The sequence below is a fragment of the Mastigoproctus giganteus genome, chromosome 3 (genome assembly GCF_048544385.1).
Source record: "Mastigoproctus giganteus isolate SK-2022 chromosome 3, ASM4854438v1, whole genome shotgun sequence".
NCBI lineage: Eukaryota > Metazoa > Arthropoda > Arachnida > Uropygi > Thelyphonidae > Mastigoproctus > Mastigoproctus giganteus.
Window position 1 is genome coordinate 166,185,033 of NC_143577.1, and position 24,301 is coordinate 166,209,333.

The 24,301-nt window shown below is 39.6% G+C and overlaps 1 protein-coding gene across 1 annotated transcript; it reads right to left on the reverse strand.

The window, feature by feature from the left end:
* Window positions 1–4,031: 4,031 nt before the first annotated feature.
* LOC150088393 (potassium channel subfamily K member 13-like) lies at window positions 4,032–22,582 on the reverse strand. Its single transcript, XM_090370144.1, has 2 exons — window positions 22,243–22,582; window positions 4,032–4,936 (listed from the first exon to the last, which is right to left on the reverse strand). Exons 1-2 carry the CDS (start codon window positions 22,574–22,576, stop codon window positions 4,032–4,034), a joined length of 1,239 nt encoding a protein of 412 aa, XP_090226270.1. The 5' UTR covers window positions 22,577–22,582.
* Between the last annotated feature and the right edge of the window lie 1,719 nt (window positions 22,583–24,301).

A 24,301-nucleotide genomic window follows, 5' to 3' on the forward strand; every position in this document is an offset into this window, starting at 1 on the left:
TTCCCCGCCGGTCAGATGGCCTGGGATGCATAACAAACAAAGGGGTGGGGCGAATTAAGTTTATTAACGTAACGGTGAATGCAGAAACCTACACTGCTATCTCGGAGGAGTGCCTGAAACCCGTTATTAGGATCACCACACAGACGTCCAAAACTGCATTTTTCAACAGGACTCAGCACCTTGCCACACAGCAAAATTGGTAAGTTTTATGCTATTTAGATTTAATGATCAGTTCGTCTTCTTGTCTCACAAAGCTTAAAACATACTTACACCAATGTTTTATTCCCTTAAGGTGCAGTCATACCTCAAAAATGCTGGCATTATAGTGTTGCACTGTCCCTTCCAACAGTCCAGATTTGAACACTATTGAAAATTGCTGGTACATCATGTCGTCTAAAATTGCTCAGAAGAAGCCAACAAGTAAGAATCAGCTGCAGGAGAGCATTGTAAGGGTATGGTACAACGAAATTGGGCAACAGTATATACAGAAGTTGATTAAATCTATGCTAGATCGTTGCAAGGCTGTAATTGCGGCTCCACGAGGAACAACAAAATATCGAGGACTTATTTTGATTTACAGTACATAATACTATTACGTTAACTTGTTATTTCAATTTGTACACGTAAATGCAATAAAATGTATTTTTGGTTGGCATGATTGCCATTTGCATGATTTCTGATATTGCCATTAATTATGCATTTTACCCTTTGGGAAGATATTTATGGTAATTAGGTATATTGGAGTCTTTTTATTGGATTTCATTCACAGAGATATACATCCCATCTAACAAATGCAATCCAAACAATTCTGCAACCCACAATGCGGCGCAAAATACATTATTTGCAAAATTCACAAGTAATGCATTTTTTTTTTTTGTCTGCCACTATAGTAGTGGAGTCTCTTGAGGTTCATTGCGGAGTCAATCTTGCATTCTATATTTATTAATGATACTGATGAAAGTATATAAGGCTTAATGTTTAAGTTTGCAGATATAAAGGTTGGCAGGGTGATTAATGGCAGTAATGAAGGTATGATGCTGCAACAAGACATAGAAGAATTATGCAGACGTGTTGAAAAAGTGGAAATTTAATCTTGACAAATGCAAGGTACTGTATATGGGTAACAGTAACCCCAGAGTCACTTATCAACTGTGTGATACTACATTCAGGACAGTAGAGAATGAAAAACACCTGGGGCAATTGTGCATTGCCCAGAGAACTTCTCTGTGCAATGCAGACAGGCTTTCAGGAGAGTTCATGGGGTTTAATCAATGATATACTGGAACTTTTCCCGCAGCAATATGTAGGTGATTATCCAATTTGATAATCACCTCCATATCGATAATCCACCCGGATAATCACCTCCATATCGCTGATGTCACGTAGAAATGGTTAGGCCGCATCTTGAGTGCTACATACAGGTCTGGAGGTATCATTTTAAGAGGGATGTGGATCTCCTGGAAAGAGTGCAGAGAAGAGCAACGAGACTAGTAAAGGAAACAAAAGGGTGGTCTTACCAAGAAAGGCTTCAGTTGTGCAAACTGCAGAATCTGGAGGCTAGGCACCTATGAGGTGATCTGAGTGAGGTGTTAACGGCTTTGAATGGATTGGACAAGCTTAATGCTGGTGTCGATATACCTCTTGCTAGAATACGCACATGACAGCCCATAAATTCAATTCGAGAAAGTTGTTTGAAGGAATGATACACGGTGGTTTGCTTTCAGCTGGCGGGTGGTTGATTGTTGAAACAAACTTCCATCCGGTGTAGTGGAAGTAGGTAGATTAAATAAATGCGAGGAAGAACTAGAAAATTTATTGGAGGGGGTTGTAAAGGTGATGTGGGAATTTTTTAAATTAATATTTTTATTGCAATCAGAGAATAGTTTTACATGGATGTCTGATCAATACCCATAACAGGAACAATGCTAGCTTTTTTTTGTGGCTCATGCTTTATAAGCTTCTTTCCTTGCATCATATGCCACAATTAATACTAATACTAATTCATTGTCATGTTCATGAATCCAGTTAGCAAACTGCCTAGCCTAGTTACATGGCACGTTGTCATGTTCAGCTCAATGGTAGCACAATGGGTAGGATAGCCTCGTACCCACACCGGATGAAAAAGAAAGACCTGAGTTTCGAGTCCTGTCGATGACATGAGGAATTGTTTTGGGTATTTTTCACATAGCTGAGTTAGTCGGTCTCAGGCGAAGTTGATATAGTTTTTTTTTCGCCCAAAACGTCGGGTTTTTCGTTCAGCATACAAAGTCTACCTCAGAACACACATTTACGAAAAATATACACGGAGTAATATGGCCTAATTCGCTGATGTTCCTAAAATGCTACAACTAGTACTACTGTCTTGTTGATAGATACTAGAGTTTCCCCCAGATATACTATCAACGTGAAGGGGTGTACACGGTCGGGGACGACAGAAAGGTAGGCATTCATATATAGTCGCTGATTGTGATCAGAGGAACCGGATCGTCGCGGAAACAGTCCCCAGACCATAACACCACCGCCTCTAGCCTTCCGAACACAAACAGTTCATCCTGGTGCCACGGACTGTTGTTGTTTTTTTTATTGTACTAAGCAGTCTCGGCCAAACTTTGGCAAACCCGTATTTACAATTTGTTGATTTATTCCTAAATAAAGTCATCTGGGTCTCAAGTTCAAATCGCGTGGCAAGTATCAGATTCTCCAAAGCACATGAATAGATTGAGCGGTTACTTGCCGAAGACCAATCTGAACAGTTCTTTCTTCAAGCAGCAAATCCGTATAAAGACTAGTGGCACAAAAGGGCACGCGGAGGAACCCTATGCAGGAGCATGATACGAGACGCACCATTTACACCGAATGAGCACAATGTTCGTCTCCCTAGGTTGTACTGGGCGATCGATTAGCACTATGTTGCGTTATGAGACGGGAAACACGATGCTCGCCATGGGTCTCGACTACAAGTGGCTGTCTCATGTTGACTTTTGGTTGGTTTTTCTACTGCTGTTGAAATCATGGTAGATTCGTGAGAACTGAAAATGGGAGAACTTAACTATGTTGGTTATTGTTGAGGTACTAACATCAGCACATCTTGTCCAAAAGAAACTCCCTTCCATTCTTCCTCGCAGACATCCAAAAACTGATCACCAAACGTACGAACTACAATACCATATCAACCTTTCACGACTTCGAGCCTTCATGAACGTCACAGACCAGCCCATTCCTACGGAAGGGAATGTTTCTGATGGAAAACTAACTCAGCGTAAACACTATGTTGTCAAAAGTAACCTAACACCTGTTTCAAAGAAACTCTTACTGATGCAATATTTAATAATCTGTAGGCGCATCTTTGGCCTTAATTACACACTGTATCCACACCGATTCTTGACAACGCGAATACGGATTTTGATCCATTCTCCTTCAAAACACCTCAATGCCGCTACGTATTGTCGGCGTATTCGCCTAGTCCGAAGCTGACATCCGGATTAATTAACATGAAACATTAAGAACAAACTCATTCACACATGTGTATTATGTCAGCAAACTGAGGGCATTCTCGGGTGGGTTTACCTGTTTTTGCTGAATGGGGAAAACAGGATTAGGGCGATAAATCTTGCTATCCTTACCTGAGAGCGACCAAGTCAGCTAAGATGTGTACAAAGCCCATAAAAGTTCCTTGAGTCTTTGACAGAAGTCTAACCGAGACCCACACGGTGTGAGGACGATTATAACCACTGTTGTCGAGGACGGCCAAAGCTGTCATATTAGGGCTACTATAGAATAACATAATCTATTTATTAATTATATCAGCAGCCGATTCCAATGGCATGAACAGATTTATTGATAATATGGTATCTTATTATTACTCCCCGTTGGAAGCTGGTATGCCCATCTACCTTATTTTGTTTACCTGCTAACTTATACCATGACGTAATTGATATTATACGTATTCTTGGAACGTGGTGTGATTCATTTTTATAAAATCCCAGGGGGTATCCAGATACTCTTGGCAAAACAGTGTATAGTGCAATGTTTTATGAAGTATCGTCACCAAACTTTTGGGATACAATTGCTAGTGGGCCTACAGTTCCTGGTATAAAGAAGACTTCGTTATTTTCCTTGGGTTGAACAATTGAACGTTCTTTCTGAACAGACTCGTATAGCTGTTTCTGCATTACCGCTAAAGAAACGTTATTTGTTCTCAAGAAATCCCTCATGGAAATGATTTCGCCAGAGTTTCTGCGTTCTGATTTATAAGAATAGTCTGCCACTTTTGTTTTTTTTGACATGGTATTATGAAAATATTTTGGAACCATGGTATTTTGCCGCTTTTTCGCTGTCGAAGACCTGTTTCTTACAGTGCTGTATAAAATACCCCTGCACCTACAGTCTAGTTTCTTAATTAGAATATTTAACCATTGCTTAATAATTATAGACAGAACAGTGAAGAGGCTGTAAAAGCAGCAACAACCCGTGACAAGCATAACAAAATTTGTTATCCTGTACAAGTTCATGCTAGCATAGAGTTTTTCTTGGCTGGTAACATAATCTCCAAACCCAATAGTAGAAAAAGCAACAAAACAAAAATAAACTGAATTTAAGTGCGTCCAACCTTCCATGTTCGAATATAAAAAGACAGCACCCAGAGTTAGGAAAGCTGCAGCCAGAAACAGGTAAAGCATTACCCAATACACAGATGGCTTCCAGGTATCCATTTGTGATTCTGCCGAACTTTGGGAGCATCTTCTGTCATATTTCCACTGAAACTCCTGTTTTCGTATTTTCCTTTCATGAAAAGTGCGTAGTAAGAAGGAAAGAAGCGTTATGGCCCTTTCTAGGAAGAGATTAAAGAATAAGATGGAACTGGCACATCCAAGGAAGCCATATAAGATGAGAGCTACCTTACCGGGGGTTGTCCTGGGAGCTGTCATTCCAAATCCTAAAATTAGAAAAACAAACGTAAATATTTTAATGGTAATCTGAAAATAAAAATAATTCATTTCAGATATTAAATAGAGAACCAAAACTTACTCCTTATATACACTGTTCTCCAACATGCATAAGGACATTACTCTTGGGAAGTAATAATTAATTCCAGAGGCGTAAGATGACAGGAAGATGGGGGGTACTTGTTAAAATTAAGCGGTAAAAGAAAGACACACTGAATGATAGGTAAATGGAACAGAATGAAACGAGAAATGGACCTAGTTCTTTTCACAAGAAATATGATAGTATGTCTCAGAGCGCGTCTATTCGCCAGACAGCAGAAAGAGTACGACATTGAAAATCAACTGTTGGAAACATCGTACCTTGATAGAAAACGGAAAACCATTCATCCCAAGCATGCCAAGGGTGAAACAGATAACGACAAAATCGAAAAGGTATGCTTATGGAGTAGACTGGGGAAGCAGTTGATGAAACCGGCGTGTAGGGCTAACAACCATCAAAACTTCACACGATGGTTTATAACAGTCTCGCGGCAGCCCATGTCAAATCAGTCCTCCAGCCCTGCACGCACCAATCGTCATGCAGAGAACGGGTATTCTGAACATAGTAGCAGAGTGCTTGGGCAAGATGCCACCAGTGGTTTTTCATAATTGTGCCATCTGTACTCTCGTATAGTATACAGAACTCTGTAAATGCCAGAAATATGTGTAGTGTATTGTATGTGTATAGTATTGAGTTTGGTTCTGTTGTGTCTAGCTACTTGGCTGCAGGGCACCTAGTGGGGATCTACGTTGCCCTCAACCCCCGCTGGGAGGTGAGCCACGCTGCCTATCATTCTCTTGCTGGTCTTTGCAGGGGTAGCCCGAACTTCCTGGATGGAGGCCAAGTAAAAAAAAAATTGAAAGAAGTTAAAATGTGAATAACAAAGAAGGGAAAGTCAGAGTGTGCAAGTTTAAAAGGGAGGAGGAGCCCACTAGAGGTAGGAAGCAAAAAAAGAGTGAGGAAGGGGACTAGCCTCCCCAGTCGTGGAAACAAGAGTTTCCATGTGGTCGCCATTTCGCCCATATGACGATTATTGGTCCTACCCTGGAACGGGACTGCAGTTTGTCCTAACCTGGAAGAGGGGGGGGAGGTGTACAGTTAGTCCTACCCCGGAAGGTGTTTCCAGTTATCCTACCCCAGAAGGGGGTTACCAGTTCATCCTAGCGATCACGCACTAGAAGTTTATCGCCAGCTGGAAATCCTACCATGTGGCTTGCAAGTTAAATCAATTCCACACTACGAGTGTAGTGTCATCCAGTAGGTCCTACCAGATGAGGGGTTTGCTAATAGTGGGTGGTAGTATTCCTTTGAGCTTCTAGGGAAGTACTGTCAGTTCAGGTGAAAGAAGGGAAGCTCAGGTCATCAGTTGTTGTTCCGTAGTAGAATAACCTTGTGTCAACGACTGACTGGGAAAATTCTGTAAAAGCTATGTGGTGCTGCTCCTCCACGATGAGTAACTGTTCTCCATTCTCTGAAGTTCTTAGTGATGAGTCTCAGTCGGTTGTTTACATAGGTGTCCTGCACTCCAAGTGAAGTTAACTTTTCCTTAAAAGGGTCATGGCCAGTTAATAGAGATGACTGGAGATGTTTGCTTTTTTTTGCAAAGTAAAGGGAATTTGGAACTGAACATACTCTTTGCACTTGCGGATTCTGGGGAGATTGGAACCATCTTTTCTACTAATGTGTTGAACATTGTGACTTGAAGGGAAATTTAATTTAAGAAGCTCCTAATCTCTACTCCCTTACTCCTGGATGTGAACAATTGTTAGTTAGTACAAAAGATTTTTACGCTCTCCGAAATTTTGCAGACCTACAATTCAGGAGGATCTTGTTGCAGTTGGAAGAGCATGAGGCAGATATTAAATGAGTTAAAAAGTGCTTGAAAAGATCATGACATGCTACATTAGAATGGAATATTATTATGGTAGACAGGGTGAACGCAGGAAGAGTGGCACCGTTCTGATTATAGGCGGGAGTCTACTCGATGAACACTACGGCTTCTAAGGAACATCACGATACATTCTCCAGATGTCTCTTCCACTGACAAGTGATTCAGAGTAGTTGTTGAAGAGACTGCTGACGCTTTTTGGTAAGGCTTGTATTGGAGAAAACGGGACTCCAGTGGAGGATTAACCCACTACAATCATCCTGTTGAATGACATTGTGGTTACTTTCTTGATGGATGACCTGTGATGCTGTAGTTCTAGTTACTGTATGTGGAGACTGATCGAGGTGTTGCCTTTTACTGTTAGCCGCTGTGCTGTTGAAACTGTTCAGATTTGAGCAAAAGTTGCCTTCTTCATTGTGATCATAATTCCTGGTTTAGACATCTACTCCCCGAATTGGACTTCATACCTGTAAGTATCAATTGGACCCACAGAGATCATCACAACCTTATGTTGGAAATTTATAGTATCAAATACCTTCATGGTATTGCATCGTGATATGGAATTGATCTTCTATGAGGGAATCTAAGATAATTGTACATCAACATTGTTAATGGCACAGCACTGTAAACAGAATGTGGGGTTGCCGGGAAAGCTGGCTGCGACTGCATATCGTAATAAATTAAAAAAAAGTTAACAGGGAGGGTGCTTGCAGACTGGTGAATACCAGGGCGGAGGCTTGGGGCAAGTGACGGTAACCGATGAGAAAATTTTTTTATTAAGTAACCTTTTAGTAGTGTTTTCCCTTGATTCTTGCCAGATTCTAAGCAAGATTTCCATTATTGTTTTTTCCCCGTCTTTTGGGTATTTAGCAAGGTCTAGTACAATGCACACACCTCAGCTGAAATTCTTTTCCGTAGTCTATGATAAAGACCTCTCTAATAACCTCTAAACAGAACCAGCTAATACGTGGAAATCAGGGAAGTTGACCGTCTGACATGCCCTGGTAATATACAGCAGCACGAGCCGTTGTATAGAATTTAGTTTGCGTAGATTATAATCAAGGGTAACCCTGGTACATCAGACTTAAACTAGTGTAGTAGCAGGTAGGGTTTCAGGAGCATCAGCGATTAAGGCCTTATTGCCCCGTATATACTCTGTAAATTGCATGTGTTATGTGGTCGATTTTCTGTTTTGCTGGATGAAAAACCCGAGTTACCGGGATAAAAACTATGTCGCCTGAGACTGACTTTTTCGCACGCGCTCTGAAAAAGGCCCATAAAATTTCCCTCCCGTCATCGACGGGACTCGATATTAGATCTTTTCCATCCAATGTGAGGAGGACAGCGAATCTACCAACTGTGCTATTCACGAGGACCCAGACTTAAGCGGCGTAGCATACAATAGGTATGAAAATGACTTTTTATATGAGCCCAAATGCTAATTTAAACGGCGCTTTAAACCCCAATGTGCACGACTGATTTAGATTATCATAACTGTGTAGTTCTTAATTATTTGAGGGAACCTGGGCCTTTTCCACTCGGTGTGGGGAGATCGGTGACAATACCACTGTGCTACACGTGCAGACACCCAGATATTTAACTTCCGAGTAGAGCCTGATGGGTACAGCCCATCTTTGCGGGGTGGCAAGTGCTCTGTTAGCATGAACTTCCATCTCTGCCCTTGTGTCAGTATGATCTACAAGGACCAGGTCGTCTGTAAAGGCGAGTGATTCAACATTTTCAAGGTCCGATCCAAGGAACTCGTCCAGGACATTGGACAAAAAAAAGAAAAAAAAAAAAAGGTCCAAGAACCGAGTCCCGAGGGTAGCAGCGGGCGATTAATTTTGATGCGTGTTGGAATTCGGCAGTGACAAATACTTTTCAGTGGTCTCACTGAAAAGTATTTGTCATTTTTCAGTAAGATCCGATACAAAATAAGTGAGGAGGTTAGTTGTTGTTTAGTTGCTAATGCCATATTGCTCCGGGGGTATGCGGTGGTCATTCCCTGACCTTTCCGCATCCTCCGTATTTGGTAGCTCACAGGCTCGAACCCCGGTCTAATCAAGAAGCATATGCTACACACTGCTGCTCCTGCCCACCTGGCTACGGAAGCGCCAGGTTAGTTAAACATGATTATCTCTTAACACAACGGCTGTTTGTCTGTCTTTCATAATTCCATTTCTCTCTAAATGTCCCTCCCTGAATTGCATTCTTGATCATTAGATCCGTGATTTTCCCTGCAATTAAAGTCAGAATGACCAGTCTATAATTACTCACTTCGATCTAAGAACCTTTTATGCAGTATTAACCATACAATGCAATAAAGCCACAAGCTCTTCCAGCATAGCTAAAAAATAAATAAAATAAAAATATATAAAAAGAAATAATAAAAATTAAATATATAAAAATGTAAAAAGAAAATAAACAACTAATGTGCTTCTCTCCATAAATAGGTAAAAAGCCAGCTGATCTTTGAATTTTTTCTCCTAAGAAATATTGAAAGTGGCTAAAAGAAACATGTATTGGCACCTCTATACATAGGCATAATTTCCTTGTCTATTCATTAACCTTAATGGTTCAATGCACTCTCTTTCGTCGCCTTCACTCAAAATTGGTGGATATATGTCATCAACTTCAGGAGGTAGCACTTGCCTTTAGGTTCAAAAGATTTTCTAACAATTTTCTATAACTGCAATATCGTTAATTTCATACACTGGTGTGAAAACTTAAGGACCAGTCAGGTTTTCACCTGTAGCTTCTCAAAGGAGTGGCCTGGATATGGGAAACGCATACCAAAGGAACCTCGTGAGGTACAGATGATGAAGGAAACAACACCGACACAACAACGGAAACAAAACTGTACAGAGGGACTTGATTCAAAAATGGCAACACAGCACTGGCTGCGATGATACAGATGCATCACTGCCAAAGATGGAACAAAGGGAAGAGGTGGTCCTCAGTAGGAGATATGGCTCCTCCTAATGTCTATGCAGGCTTTGCACCACCGCTTGTCCATACTTAGAACAACACTGTTGATAAGTTCTTGCAGTAACATCGTCCATTCCTCTGTCAGCGCCATCTGCAATAGAGGAACATTTTCTGGTGGGTGTGGACGTGCCGCTAGGCGTGACATCTCTTTAGCATTAGCATTAGTAGAGGCATTTGATGGAAGAAAGCAAGCTTATGCAGCATCAGCCAAAAAAAAAAACCCACTTCCACTTCACCCCTCTGTTTGTTCAAAATACCTGTCCAGCTGAGCCTTAAACTTATTTAGGCTATCAACCTCCACTACAAGCCATGGAAATCGTTCCACCAACCAACCACCCGCTGGCTAAAGGCAAATTTCCGCACGTCTATCCTACATCTGTCTTTCCTCAATTTGAATTTATGCCCTCTCAGGTGATTATTCTGAGCTAGAGAAAGAATCCCATCAGCATTGAGCATGCTCAAACCATTCAAGGCTTTATACACCTCTATCAGATCACCTCGCTGGTGCCTAGTCTCCAGACACTGTAATTTGCAAAACTTAAGCCTTTCTTCGTAAGAGCACCCTTTGTTCCATTCACTAATCTTGTTGCCCTTCTCTGTACTCGTTCCAGCATCTCTACATCCTTCTTGAAATGAGGTCTCCAGACCTGTATACAGTACTCTAGGTGTGGCCTGACCATTGCCTTATACAAGGGAATAATCACCTCCTTATCCCTGCTGGAAAAATTCCTGTATATCATTGACAATACTCCATGATCTACTCTTGCAGCCCGTCTGCACTGCTCAGAGAACTTCATATCTGCCTGCACAACCACCCCCAAGTCCCTTTCATTCTCTACCACTGTCAGTGTAGTACCACAGAGTTGATACGTTGCTCTGGGGTTGCTGTTTCCCATGTGTAGTACTTTACATTTGCCACCTCTCAGCCCATCTGCTCAACCTTTCCAAATCCTGCTGCAGCAGCATTAGTGTCAGTAGTGTCCTTGACAACCCTACCAACCTTCGTATCGTCTGCAAACTTGGACATTAAGCTTGATATACCATCATCAATATCATTTATAAATACAGAAAACAATAATGGACCCAACACTGAGCCCTCAGGGACTCCACTAACATTAGTCCACGATGAGCAGTGTCCATTGATTACCACTCTCTGTCTTCTCCCCCTCAACCACCCCTTTATCCATAGCAGCAATTTACCTCCAATGTCACACTGCTCCAATTTGTGTAGCAGTCTTCCATGTGCAACAGTATCAAAAGCCTTTCTGAGATCCAAGTATATAATATCAAAGTTATTCCCTGCATCCAGTTCTTTTGTGACTGCATCATAGTATCCAATCAAGCTGGTCAGGCAAGACTTCCCCTTAATAAAACCATGCTATGTCCGAGCTATAACTGAAGTCTTGTCTAAATGATCCTGCAGTGCTTCTTTAACCAGTGCCTCCATTAATTTTCCTGGAACAGAAGTTAAGCTCACAGGTCTATAATTACATGTGTCAGCCTTTGATCCTCCTTTGTGAATTGGGGTCACATTTGCACATTTCCAGTCTATGGGTACCTCCCCTGAGTCCAAGGAAGCTCTCATAATTATGGCTAAGGGTTTGCTTACTTCCTTTGCTGCCTCCTTTAATATAACTGGATAGATCCCATCCACCCCGGGTGCCTTTCTTGTGTTTATCTTCAACAGTTTCTCCTCCACTTTACTCCCAGTTATTTCAAGATTCTGTAGCTTACTGCTAGAGTTGAATACACCTCTGGCATTCCCCTCGCTGAATAACTCCTCATGTGTGAATGTCGATGCAAAATATTCATTTAGTTTGTTAGCTACCTGAGCAGGATCATCAACAGTTGACCCATCGATATCAAGTGGACCAATCTGATTCATCCCCTTCCTTCTAGAGTTTACATAAGTAAAGAACTCTTTGCTGTTTTTCTTTGCATCCCTTGCCAAGGATTTGTCGTAATCGCATCTCCCCACAACGTCCCATATGTGTTCGATGGGATTTAGATCGATTAAACGGGCAGGTCAATCCATACGAACAATGTCCCCACTTTCCAAAAGCATATCAACAGCTGCAGTAAGATGGGGTGTGGCGATATCATCCATAAAGACGAACTCGTAGCCAATGGCACCTCGGAACAGACGCACATGGGGAAGGATTACCTAAGTACAGTAGCGTGCACCGGTTACAGTACCGCCTTTCAGTATCTGGGGTTGTGTACGTCCATCCTAGATAACGCCTCCCAAGACGAGAACACTTCGACCACCATATCGATCCCTTTCAGTGATGTTTGCGGGGTGATACCGTGTGCCAACCTCTCGCCAGATTAGCTGACGTCCAGAATCGCTGCTGAGACTGAATCTACTCTCATCAGTAAAGAGTACCTTAAGTAAAGATTTTGTGGTTGTAACCTTTAGAAATAGTGTTGGTCCTTAAGTTTTGCACACCAGTGTACTACTCAGCTTGACTTGTAGTTTTTTCTCAAATGAAAGGTCTTTCGTCTGCAAAGATCAGTGCGAAGTATCCATTCAGTTCATCAGAAATATCACCAGAGTTATCTAAGCAAGGATAGAATTTGTTTCTTCTTTGTAGTCACATACTGTGTCCTGTTTCTTTTGCTCTTTTAGCCAATGATTTGCGAGTCTTCTGATAGCTAACCTTTCTGACATACGATTGCAGATCAAATTTGACAAGTTGATCCGCATCCCCCCCCCCTTTGACTTTACAGTTGAACTATAGACTGGAATTCTCAAAAATGAAAGTTGCGTAAAAAAAAAAAAAATCATTGCTTTTTTTTTTTTTTTTTTTTTTTTTTGTTTGTAGTAATGTCCTCTCTGGATCTGAATTGCAGTTATATATATTTTTTTTCAATTTCGGCTTGCGTAAGCTCATACCCTCCTGCGCTGACTTTCAAAACTTTCTAAATATAAAACAGCTACTATTACTGCGAAAATCAATTGATAGTTGACATGTCTCTGTAGTTTCAAGAGAAACTGTACATATACAGATACAATTTTTGATACTACGCTGACAGAAGCTTGGAGGGAGAGGGACGCGTAAATTTAAAATGCGTTACTGCCCAGTTGAGAGGGATTATGTAACGGCCAGCCTCCTTCCCTGAAATTAAAAACCATGCCTTTGCATTTTAAACAACTGAGACCTTGCTCGTTCTCTTTCCTCAGTGTCCAGCTTGGAACTTCCCTGCTGTCAGCCCTATGATTAAATATGTTCGTGGGTGAACACATCTAGATTTCTGCAATTCGAACTTTCCTCGATATGTTAATACAATAACAATTATCTAGTTGGTTTAAAATTTTTTCCCCCATGAGTTCTGCCCTTCTATCTATAAAGGAAATGCTGAAATCATTCATAAGGCTTGCCCATGCCATTAGCATGTAGAGACGCTGTTCATACTCTTCACAATCTTTTAGCCTGGAGCATACTCTCCTCTCATTTTATCTTTGCATTCAACTACCGCATATCAGATTCTATGTGGCACGCGCAAGTTCTGAATCTTCGTTTCACTCATGCAGAGTGCAACTCATCGTCTCTTATTTCTGGATACCAGTATCTGTTAAACCTATTATGTCTACCTTTTTAACAAACTACATACCATCTAGGTGGTAGATGACTTACATCAACCGGTGAAATACCACCACTTTGCTTATTGGAGGCTTGAAGTGGTGAAACCCATGTTTAGTCTCTAGAGCAAAGTTTCCGGCATCCCCCTCCCCCATACTTCTCCTTCAACCCATGCACGGTACTAAGTACTATAGGTTTTGATACCTTTCGTGTTTGGAGTTTTCATAAAAAAAAAAAAAAAATGACCCATATATTACTTTTAAACCGCTGGCATAGACAGGGTACTGTCACTCGATACATAGAACATACGAGGATATGGGAGAAATCCCCGAAGCCGTCTGGCGGTCAACATACCTATACCTATGTCCACGTTAGTTTTTCTAACCAGTTAAATTCACTCATTTTATTGTCATTTCTGACAATACTGTACACATAGTTGACTATTTGTATTATTACACTATAACACCCCTTGAAGATATTTAATATGAATCGTTCAATGTACAAATACTTAATATACAAATACTTTTCTGTGAAAGCGTCTATAATCGTGGTCCACTTCTGAGTTTCATTCACTTCTGATATGCCCCACCCTCATATTGTTTTATACGGAAACATACGGAGCAGTAACAATGTAAGTTAACACGCGTCCAAGGCGAGAGAGCGGCAGGAGACACTATAATTATGCGGAGCAGTGTATTTATCGTTGCTACCAATAATCATTAAAATTTTTCACCATTTATTACACCGTGTTTAATTTATGATTTTAATCTGCCATATTAAAGTAGTGCAAAAATAATAATCTTTGAATTAAAGAATTTTACAATTCTAGGAGCGGGAAATTAAAATGAAAAGCAGAACAAAACATGAATATCGATATGAAAGTGTATTTATACCTTTGATTATAAACCAAGCAAATTGGTCCATGGGAACAAACAATTTTTGGCAGTTTGAATTTTTAAAATTTATGACTGCCTTATTTCTAAATTTTTTAAAGATGTGAAAAATTTTGAAAGTCAATATTCATAAAAATTACTTTGGAAGCCATTCTACTTAAAATGAATACAAAACTGCTGTGACAATTCGCTTCTTTTTTTTTTTTTTTTTTTTTTTTTTGTAGAGGGAGGGTATTCAAATTCTATTGAAAAGCTAATAATTTATTTGTAATGAAAGTTCATAATTATTATTAAAGGTAATGCTTATTGTCGAAAAATAGTGGCTGGAGTTTGTAACTTACCTCCAAAGTAGGGAACTGCCACAATGATAGAACTTGCGCATAAAAATATCTTCCTCGAAACACTGAACTGAAGAATATCTGAAATTTACTGAAAAAGTGGCGGTAGAACTCATGAGCGGAGTGGAAGATATTTAAAAAAACATAAGGAATTTTTCCAGGAATCCAGTTAACCATTTCGTTAGGGCTATGCCCGCTCCGAAAATGCGGGGGCTGAGCCACGAGTACCTATTTACCAGTACACTGTACTTGGAATTACCAGATCTAAGGTTGTGGTTTAAGTACAATAGGTTCTGTCCCTTCTAAGTAAGGTACGCAAAAACAAGGATATTGAGTTATTGTGTGTACTGACAATTTCGAATTTTTATTTCTTTTTTTATATTAGTAATAATTTTATTTTAGAAGTGAACTTTTCGTGGCACACTTAACAGTTTCCACGGCCCCGAATTTTACGACTTTTACCTGTGGCCCCTCAGAAATATAGCATGGCCCTAGTTGAGAACCACTGACATATATTACAGACAAGTTAATCACAAAATCCGGCATACTTGCGTAGAAAGTATACTAAGTGTGTAATCATAGTACTAACTCTTAATTTATAACGCGCATTATTATTATTATTATTAGCCATATGGTACAAGGAAGCCTGAGGCTTATGCTGCACCAGCCGAAAAAAAAATTCTGAATTACCCTGAGAGAGTCAGAAGTAGAATGGAATCATCAAGAAAGAGAAGAATGATGATATCCAGCTCTCAGGACCATACTCACCAGATGTGAGCCCCTGGGGTTTCAAATACCTTTCACTATAGTCGACTTTTCAAAAACATTTACAATTTTGTATTATCAAAGTAATTCATCACAAGGCAGTACTTTAAATCTTAACTAGCAGCACGCTGGGTTACGTCAACCAGTACCTAAATGCTTAATTAAAAAATAACCACTAAATTTAATAATGTAGTATAACCAGAGATTTCTATCGGAGATTGATCTCCAATAGTAAAGAGGTCAGAGATTAAAATATAATATTCACATATCGCGCATGGTAAAATACGATATTGAAAATATGGTTTTCGTTTCTGTAGAGTGACCATATCGGGGAAACAAATTTCAATAAAGGTTTAGAGTCCCATAATGTCACAATCAGGTTCGCCACCGAAATGAGATATCTTGGCATAATTCTCGACACAAAGCTGACGTTCAGGCCACATCTCATACAACTCAGAAAGAAAATTAGAAACTATGCTGCCATGGTAGCCCGAGTCACGCGACGAGACTGGGGACTAAACAAAAGAACACCGGCTCTTTATTACAAAGCCACTTTTATCCGCATAATCACATACGCAGCTACCACGTTCTACCACAAAATGACGACTGTAGCCAACAAAAGGATCCTGAACTCAATACAACGGTCAATATTGTTGAAAATAACGCGAGCTTGTAATACAGTCAGCACAGAGGCGCTCCAGGTTCTGGCGGGAGTCTTGCCGCTGGATCTGGAAATCATTAGATGTGGCCTGACATATTACATAATGAAAGGGATTACCATTACCTTCTTGGGTCATACAATAGAACCGGAAAACGGTGAAAAACAAGAGAAAGCACGATTGCAGGCACACCTGAAACAAATGTGGCAGACCAGATGGTCCACCTCGCACAAGGGCAAGGTAACGAGGAAATTCATCCCCCTTGTAGAAAAAACCTACCCGAAGTCACCTGCGTGGCTCCACCCGGGCCTCTACACAATCTTCATGCTGACTGGCCACGGACCCTTTAATGACAAACTCACCACTCTGGGTATACTCCATGATCCAGACTGTCCTTGTGGAGAAAGAGAAAGCTGGGAGCATCTGATGTACCAGTGCCCCATATACGAGGACCTGCGCGGGAATCTTCATAACGAGACTAAGATTTATACCCCAAAGGCAAGAACATCACCTATTGGATTCAAGGGACGAATACCAAATCCTGTCCAGATTTGCCTGGGACCTCTTCACAAGAAGAACTCGAAATGCGATCAGGAACTGACGAGAAGATCCACTGAAGAGAATGTCGTAAGCAAACCACACAAGGACAAGACATCCCAAGAGACATTGAGTATGACTCTCATCTACAATGATCAATCCTCCTGAGCACTAAACAGACAAATTGAGATAACCCGACCCAGCCAAACAACGATGGTGGATGCAGTGCCTGGCTGACAGTGATTCACCATCAGCTGAGACAAATAAGGAACCAGTCACCCCAAAGCAGGAATAAGAAAACACAAGGATGGGGCTAGCCCCATAAATGATGCAACTAAAAACGACAAAACAACGTGCAGCTTCATTGCCAAATGCCGACCTGAAGAGGGCACCCTAGCCCCCTTCATCTTTGAATCACACTTCCCTGGGGGAAGAGAGGAGACGGTTTTTTCCCCTCATCTCCTACCCCCCTCGCCACCCCCACTGAAACCTGGGCCACCTTCTCTATTGGCCCCTACTTCTGACTTTCTCCCCCGCTACTCTTCCTCTCCCTCTCTATCTGTACGCTAGCAAAAACCCCACACACCTAAATTTAAGCATATCAAATCACCTTTCACCCATATTTTGGCCTTTTCAAATTCAAGCGACACCACTATCGCGCAATCGATTAGTTAAATTTTTTTTTTATAGGTCCTAGCCGCCGAAATCTCAGGAAACTACGCGGCAGGACCTGCCATAGTAAATGAGTCTACTGGGTTCCTGGTCTGCCTCCACGGGGCGAAAGTGGGGCAACGTTGGACCTCAGCAGGGGTCCAGCGGCTAAACGACCAGATGAACAACGGTACACGACATCACACAGATACAAAGCCCACACACTTTTAAATATCTGGCATTTCCCAGTGAACTGGTACACCCAATGAAAGCAACGCAGAGATGGGGAAAACCCCTGGTGCCGTTAGACATCAATACACTTTCACTCCCATAATGTGTAAGTGTACCTTTTAATCAATCCAAACTGTCTATAAACCTGACTAACCAGACTGTCTACCCCAGGGACTCACATCTGGTGAGTATGGGCTTAGCATACCCAGTGTCCTGAACTGGATATAATCATTCTTCTTCCTTGGTGATTCCCTTCTACTTTCTCTCTCTCTTAGGGTAACCTGGGAATTTTTCTTTTGGCTGATGTAGCATAAGCCTTAGGCTTCCTTGCACCATATAGCTAATAATAATAATAACCAGACTGTCTATTAACACGGAATTTTCAGTATGCTTATTACAGCTGTATGATTAATAGAAGGTACCATGACCTTTTATATGAGTGGCTTTTGCAATTGGTGTTTTATTGATGATATAACAAAATTCGATTTCTCTCTCTCTCTCTCTCTCTCTCTCTCTCTCTCTCTCTCTCTCTCTCTCTCTCCCCTGGGATCGACACAGTTGGTCTTAGTGACAGCATGGCGGTACACAGCTATAAAAATTGAAATTGAGAGTGAAATATTTACTCTGATCATCTTCCCGATTTCAATGACATCATTCCAGCAGGTTGGTGATGGAAGGTAAACACCGTGCAAAAGAGCATTACATGATTAAAAAAAAAAAAACAACAACACAATAACTCAATTTAAAATTACTGCAAAGAAAGGAGTACGCATGCAACATATATACGATATATGATATTGAGATATAATTTTCAGTTTTAAACTTGGATTAATGGGCACCACAGCTTGGCTGAACCACTAATCAAATGCTGAAAAACTTTTCTTTTTGGATTTATTATTTTAATTTATTCATTTATTATTATTATTTTAAAAAAATGAAGATGCTGAGATATATAATATAGCACTGTGAGATTCATTGTTACTTTATAAGCACAAGAGATATGATTACTCCTTTTAAGAGATATGATTCTTCCTGTATGATACAGCTTAATTTTCGTAAACAGATGTATCACATGGTGATACATCTGTTTCACTAATTTCGACGAAGATATCAAGCCTTGGGAATGTATCATAGGGAAATACATCTGTTTCACTCCGTATAATTTCGACGTACATATCAATTCTTAGGGTGTTTATTTCCCCCCTCCCCCGCTGTTTTAAAATTGGAAAAGGAGCTCCCGATTTTAAAACAGCGCCGGGGAGGGAATAAACACTATAACTAAGACCAACCATAGCGGGCTAGGCATGTCAATCACTGCTACTCGCAACGATCAATCGGAAGAGATACCAGATTGTAAAAGCTAACCTTTTTTTTTTCGACGTAGATTCGGAAATACAGTAGAATGCAGATAACTTGAAAATCTCACTGCACAATGTTCGTCTCTCGTTGGTTTCTACTGTTTCATTACTGCCAACTGTTTGTTAGTAAAACTGTCATTACTGAAAGCTACTGCAAATCAAACTTATTTCTTAAAAAACAATTTCAGATAAAAGCCTTAATAAGTTTATTTAATAGGTCTAATTTCCATATGATATTCACTTTACACCGTAGCGACGTGCTTGTGACATTACTTTTCCTAATTGCTAGTTATCTTTGGTTTAGTAATCTAACTTGGTCAGATTACCAAAACGAGATAACTAGCAGTTTTTAATTAAACTTATTAAGATTTGGTTATCTAACCTTAATATTTTTTTTTTTTTTACATGATGTATACATTTGGTTTCAAAATAAGTATTATTTTTAGTAATATACCTGTGATTATTAATTTCTCCGCCATTGGTTTACAGTTAAATTTAGATCTTGTTTTCTATTGTGATGTGAATGCAAATATTTTATAGCTTTAATGTCTGTCATGATGTAATCACTTTCCACTTCTTCATTTCCACAGGTGTTTCCTTATTACTGAATTGCTGTCTCAGGGAAATGTTACGCTAATAGTACTTTTACATTATGATGCAACATTGATCACATGAGAAAAAAAAACAAACTGATATTTATATGTGAACGATTAATAAAGTTTTGAAAATATTTTCCCCCTAACGAAACACCTACCCAGTATACTGTATCCCGGGAACACATCAGTGTAGATAGAAAACTATTAAGAATACATTCTTAGGGGCTAATCCAGTGGTTTTCAACCGGGATGCAGCAACAACATTCCAGGGGTGCCACGTAATTTGGGTTTAAGTTACTTAAACTTATTATTATTATTTTTTAATTTATATTTTTATTTTATTATAAAAAGGTGACAGTATCTTTTTAATTTTGTGGTGATCTATAATTGATGTTTACTTAGTATCTCTAAAAAATTTATATAATTATTATATACTGTATATATATAATTTGTATTATGAAATGTAATTTTTATAATTATATTATTGTAATAACTATCATATAACATATATATTTTTAATATTATATATATATATATATATATATATATATATATATAGAGAGAGAGAGAGAGAGAGAGAATTGGATCTAACGGGCAGAAAACTGAGTAGGGGTGCCGCAAAATAAAATAAATGAGTTAGGGGTGCCATTATTAAAAAACGGTTGAAAACCACTGGGCTAATCTATCAGTTTGTCTTTATCAATACTAGTTATTAGGCCATTGGAGTCAATTACCAGATCAGCAGTTAATGGTTGGTTTAAAGTTTGAACAGACGTGTTGCTACATGGCAATAAGAAGGGAATTATTGGCAGCAAATATTAAAGAAAGAAAGAAGGCAGTGGGTCAACCGGAAAAAAAATATATATATATTTAAGGCCCCCTTTATTTCACAACTTCAATAGAATTCAGTCGTCGAAATGGTAAATTTTATGAAATGGAACGCTGGTTAATGAAATATCTTATTTTCAATAACCAGTTATACACATGGCATTAGTTGTTTGTTATTTGGTTTTTAGGAGCATTAGCAACTAAGGCCATATTGCTCCGGGGATATGCGGTGGTCATTCCCTGACCTTTCCACATCCTCCGTATTTGGTGGTCATGGGCTCAAACCCCGGTCTAATCAAGAAGCGTGTGATATGCACTGCCGCTCCTGTCCACCTGGCTACGGAGGCGCCCATGGCATTAGTGATGCGCGGGAGGAACAGGGATGTGTCCAGCTGCGCTCCAAATCACTCCGTGCCCTGAAGGAATGCAAGAAATCTTTTTCAACAAGATGAGGCTAGATAACTCCTTAATTGATTTCCTTAGCGAACATTTTCATGATAGGGCCAACTCGAATTTACAACCTAAAGGCTTTGGAATTGGATGACATTGGTGACTGCAAACCAGTTAAAAGACCAAAAATTCCTCCGGTCTACTTGGGGGGGCGGTAAAAAATTTTACCCGTGTTTTCATTTATACAGTAATGGTTAGAATCGAAAACAGACCTATTTTCGATTTGAAGTGTAAAAATGTGGGGACAGTTGCTAAATGTAAATTTAGGCGTGAGAAGATATTGTTGTTTCCAATAAAAATAGCTTGAAAATGTAAGGCGAAGAGCAAAGAAAGTTGGGTCAGCAGTTATGTTGGAGAGAACAGTTCCAGAATACCTACCAGCTGTTGCTCAGCCATACGAAATCAAAATTCTTTATTCCTCTTTTTTTTTTGCCCGAATTTTAAAGCCCTCTTTAAAACGGTCCAGTCTGGGTGGTGGTATCCACCGAGAATAAGTAACAGCAGTCTTCTCCATTGGTAATACGTAACTTATTCGAGGTAGTGCGATCATGGTAACTCGTTGCGAAGGTATTCACAATATGAGATATACTTAAAGGATGCCATTTTTCAACTACAGTACTTAGTAGTCGGCTACGTATAGACATGATGCTCTAGCACTAACTTATACGTTAGTTTTAAAGGGCTTTAAAATACTATTTGCTAGAATTCCTAGATATGTTTTTTCTCGGTAACCGGAGAACCTGGCTGTTGAGTAAAGGTACAAGTAAAAAAGGGGGGTTACAGGGATCGTCCCCAGAAAATTCAAAGGTCATGTTATAAGTGCAATAGTTAATAATAAATAAAGCTACCTTCACCAAATGTTATTAATCCTTAAAACTGAAAATAATTTTCCGGAGTCATAATTCATATGGAGAAACTTAAAAAATATAAAATTACAAGAAAATTCGAGGAATATTTTCGCACCTTTTTTTTTTCCTCGGGAGACGACGCTGACGAGCTCCCCCCCCCCCCCCGTTAATAGAAAAGTTTCGAAATATCTATCGCCCTCTTAAGTATTTTCTTGAAAGCTATGCAAATCGCTAATCGTTAGCTTAAACTGCGCTAGCACAAGCAAAACTTTCCGAAGTATGAACTGAAAGTCTAAGTTAGGCCAATACTGGAGAAGCTCTCGGAATAAAGCTGAACATATAAAAGTAGACATCAAATTGTATTATTAAAGGATTAAAATTAACTGGAAGAGTTACACCGTTCTTCATATTTAAAATAATTTTAATATCGAATATTGCATATAATCTAAGCAAGGTTTCATTATTCCGAATAAATTTTTTTTCGATGATATAATATTGTGAAAAAATTTAGCGCTAGAAACTTGTCTTATTGTACTAAAATATAAATCTAAGGGTACTCCCCCCCCAAATAGTAAAAGTCACAGGGGACAGGAATTATCAGTATCAATAAATAAATAAATAAATAAATAAAGTACTACATACCTATAGTGGAGATTACAGTACATACAAAATAAAAAGAACCAGAAAAATCCCATCGCGGTCGTTTATACAGTACTCCATCCATTGTGGCATTTCCATAAACATAAAGCAGTTTGTTCAATTCACCAATATTCAAGGAACTGTTATATTTGTCCAGGAACAGCTGATACGTGGTCCAGAACTCCTTTCTCATCCGCTGTTCTTCTGCAGCTTCCAAACAAGAGAAGATTCCTGCCCCCAGCAGCATGTAGAGCACCAAAACAAAGGACAGAAGGAAAAAACGAGCATTTTCTTCTTGCACATGTAAAATTCGACAACAACCCTTCATATAAGGCATTTCTTTTATTAATAAGGCGTTGCTTTTATATCACAGACTATTAATTTGTTTTGTTGAAGTTATTTCCGTTTTCTCTGTATTTTAATATATTACGAGAAATTACCTAATCACTTTAGCAGCAGTAACAGTCTGTGCTTGATTATTCGATACACTTCATATATCCTCTGTTCGAAGGTTTCCCCTTACATGAGACTTTTCACTCTGCGTTATTTTCAGCCTATCACTCAGGGAATTACAACAGCAGCCTTGTGGCACTAAACATGTTCGTCGGTTAGCATAAGCAGCTATTCAGATGCCTAATCTCATTTCTTCCATGTAGGTTTTATACTCCCGTCCGTTCGAAACCAAAGTGGGCCATTCCGAACTTGGTATCAACGTCACTCAGCAACTGTTCTCCACTATATAGAGCCGTAGCTACAGGTACTGTTATAACACTGAAAAAGGTGCTCGCACACTTGTGCTTTTAAAGACACTCTCTCCGCAACAGAATATGCTCTCCTAGGAATGCAGTTAACACTTTTGTTTTCTGAGAACTACAATATGTTCAAACAACAGAATGGTGGGTGACCGAATTAATTTATACCCCTCTGAAGAACTAAAGCATAAAATTTTACATAAGTTCACTAAGGAATGATGGCAACATTTGTTTCTCTTTCTCCTCTCTCTCGCACTGCCAGCAGAGCAACTTACTGTACAATAGATTCTCGATTTACGGGAGAGGTCGGGAAATTGATTTCCGCAAAATAAGCAAAAAATCGGGATTATGAACAACACGCATTTAATATAAAAAAACAATTGTATATATACAAATATTCATGTTTTATTAATTACTGAAAAAGTAAAGTAAAGAAGTTTGTTTCTCTGCTGTTAACGAGGCTCAACAGAAGCCTATGATATATCTACCATAGCTGTGGTGAATCCAGAGAAAAATGACAGGAAGGACACTACGATACAAATACAGTTTGTATCGTACACTCTCGATTTTCCTGGATAGATGGTAAAAAAAAAATATTCCCGGATAATTGATTTCCCGGTTAATCCAAAAATACAGCAAGTCCCCGACGTACATAAGAGATACATTCCAGGACTTCATACGTAAGTCGAGATTTGCGTAACTCGGGAATGACTACTAAAATATTGCTGCTATATCCCTGATATGCCAAAATTACAAAAACCACAGGCCATACTCCAATATACGGTGCCCCCTTGTAATTGGCTGTCAGAACGGGGGAAAGCAGTGAGTAGCCGGAGTGGCATATAAGAAAATAAACATAAAAGGAAGAAAAACGCATGTTATTGTACAGTAGTGTAAAAACTGGTATGTATTTCGAGCCTTGGTTATTATTATAGTTGACCTTCACTGGTGCCGACCGCTTCTCGTATTCTATCCTTTATTGTGTTCACCGTTGCCACTGACAAATTCCGCGCGATACGTGTTAATGTTTGGCCATTTTCATACATCCTTATTATTTTAATTTTCTAATCCAAATCGATCGCTTTCCTTTTCTTGGTAGACTTACTAATACCGCTGTCACTTAGTCGGCACCATGATAACGGTCAAAAACAATTTTCTGAAAATAATATTATTATTAGCTACATGGTGCAAGGATGCCTGAGGCTTATGCTGCACCAGCCAAAAAAAAAAAAAAAAAAAAAAAAAATCCCGAGTTAGAGAGAGAGAAGGGAATCACCAAGAAAGAGAAGAATGATGATATCCAGCGCAAG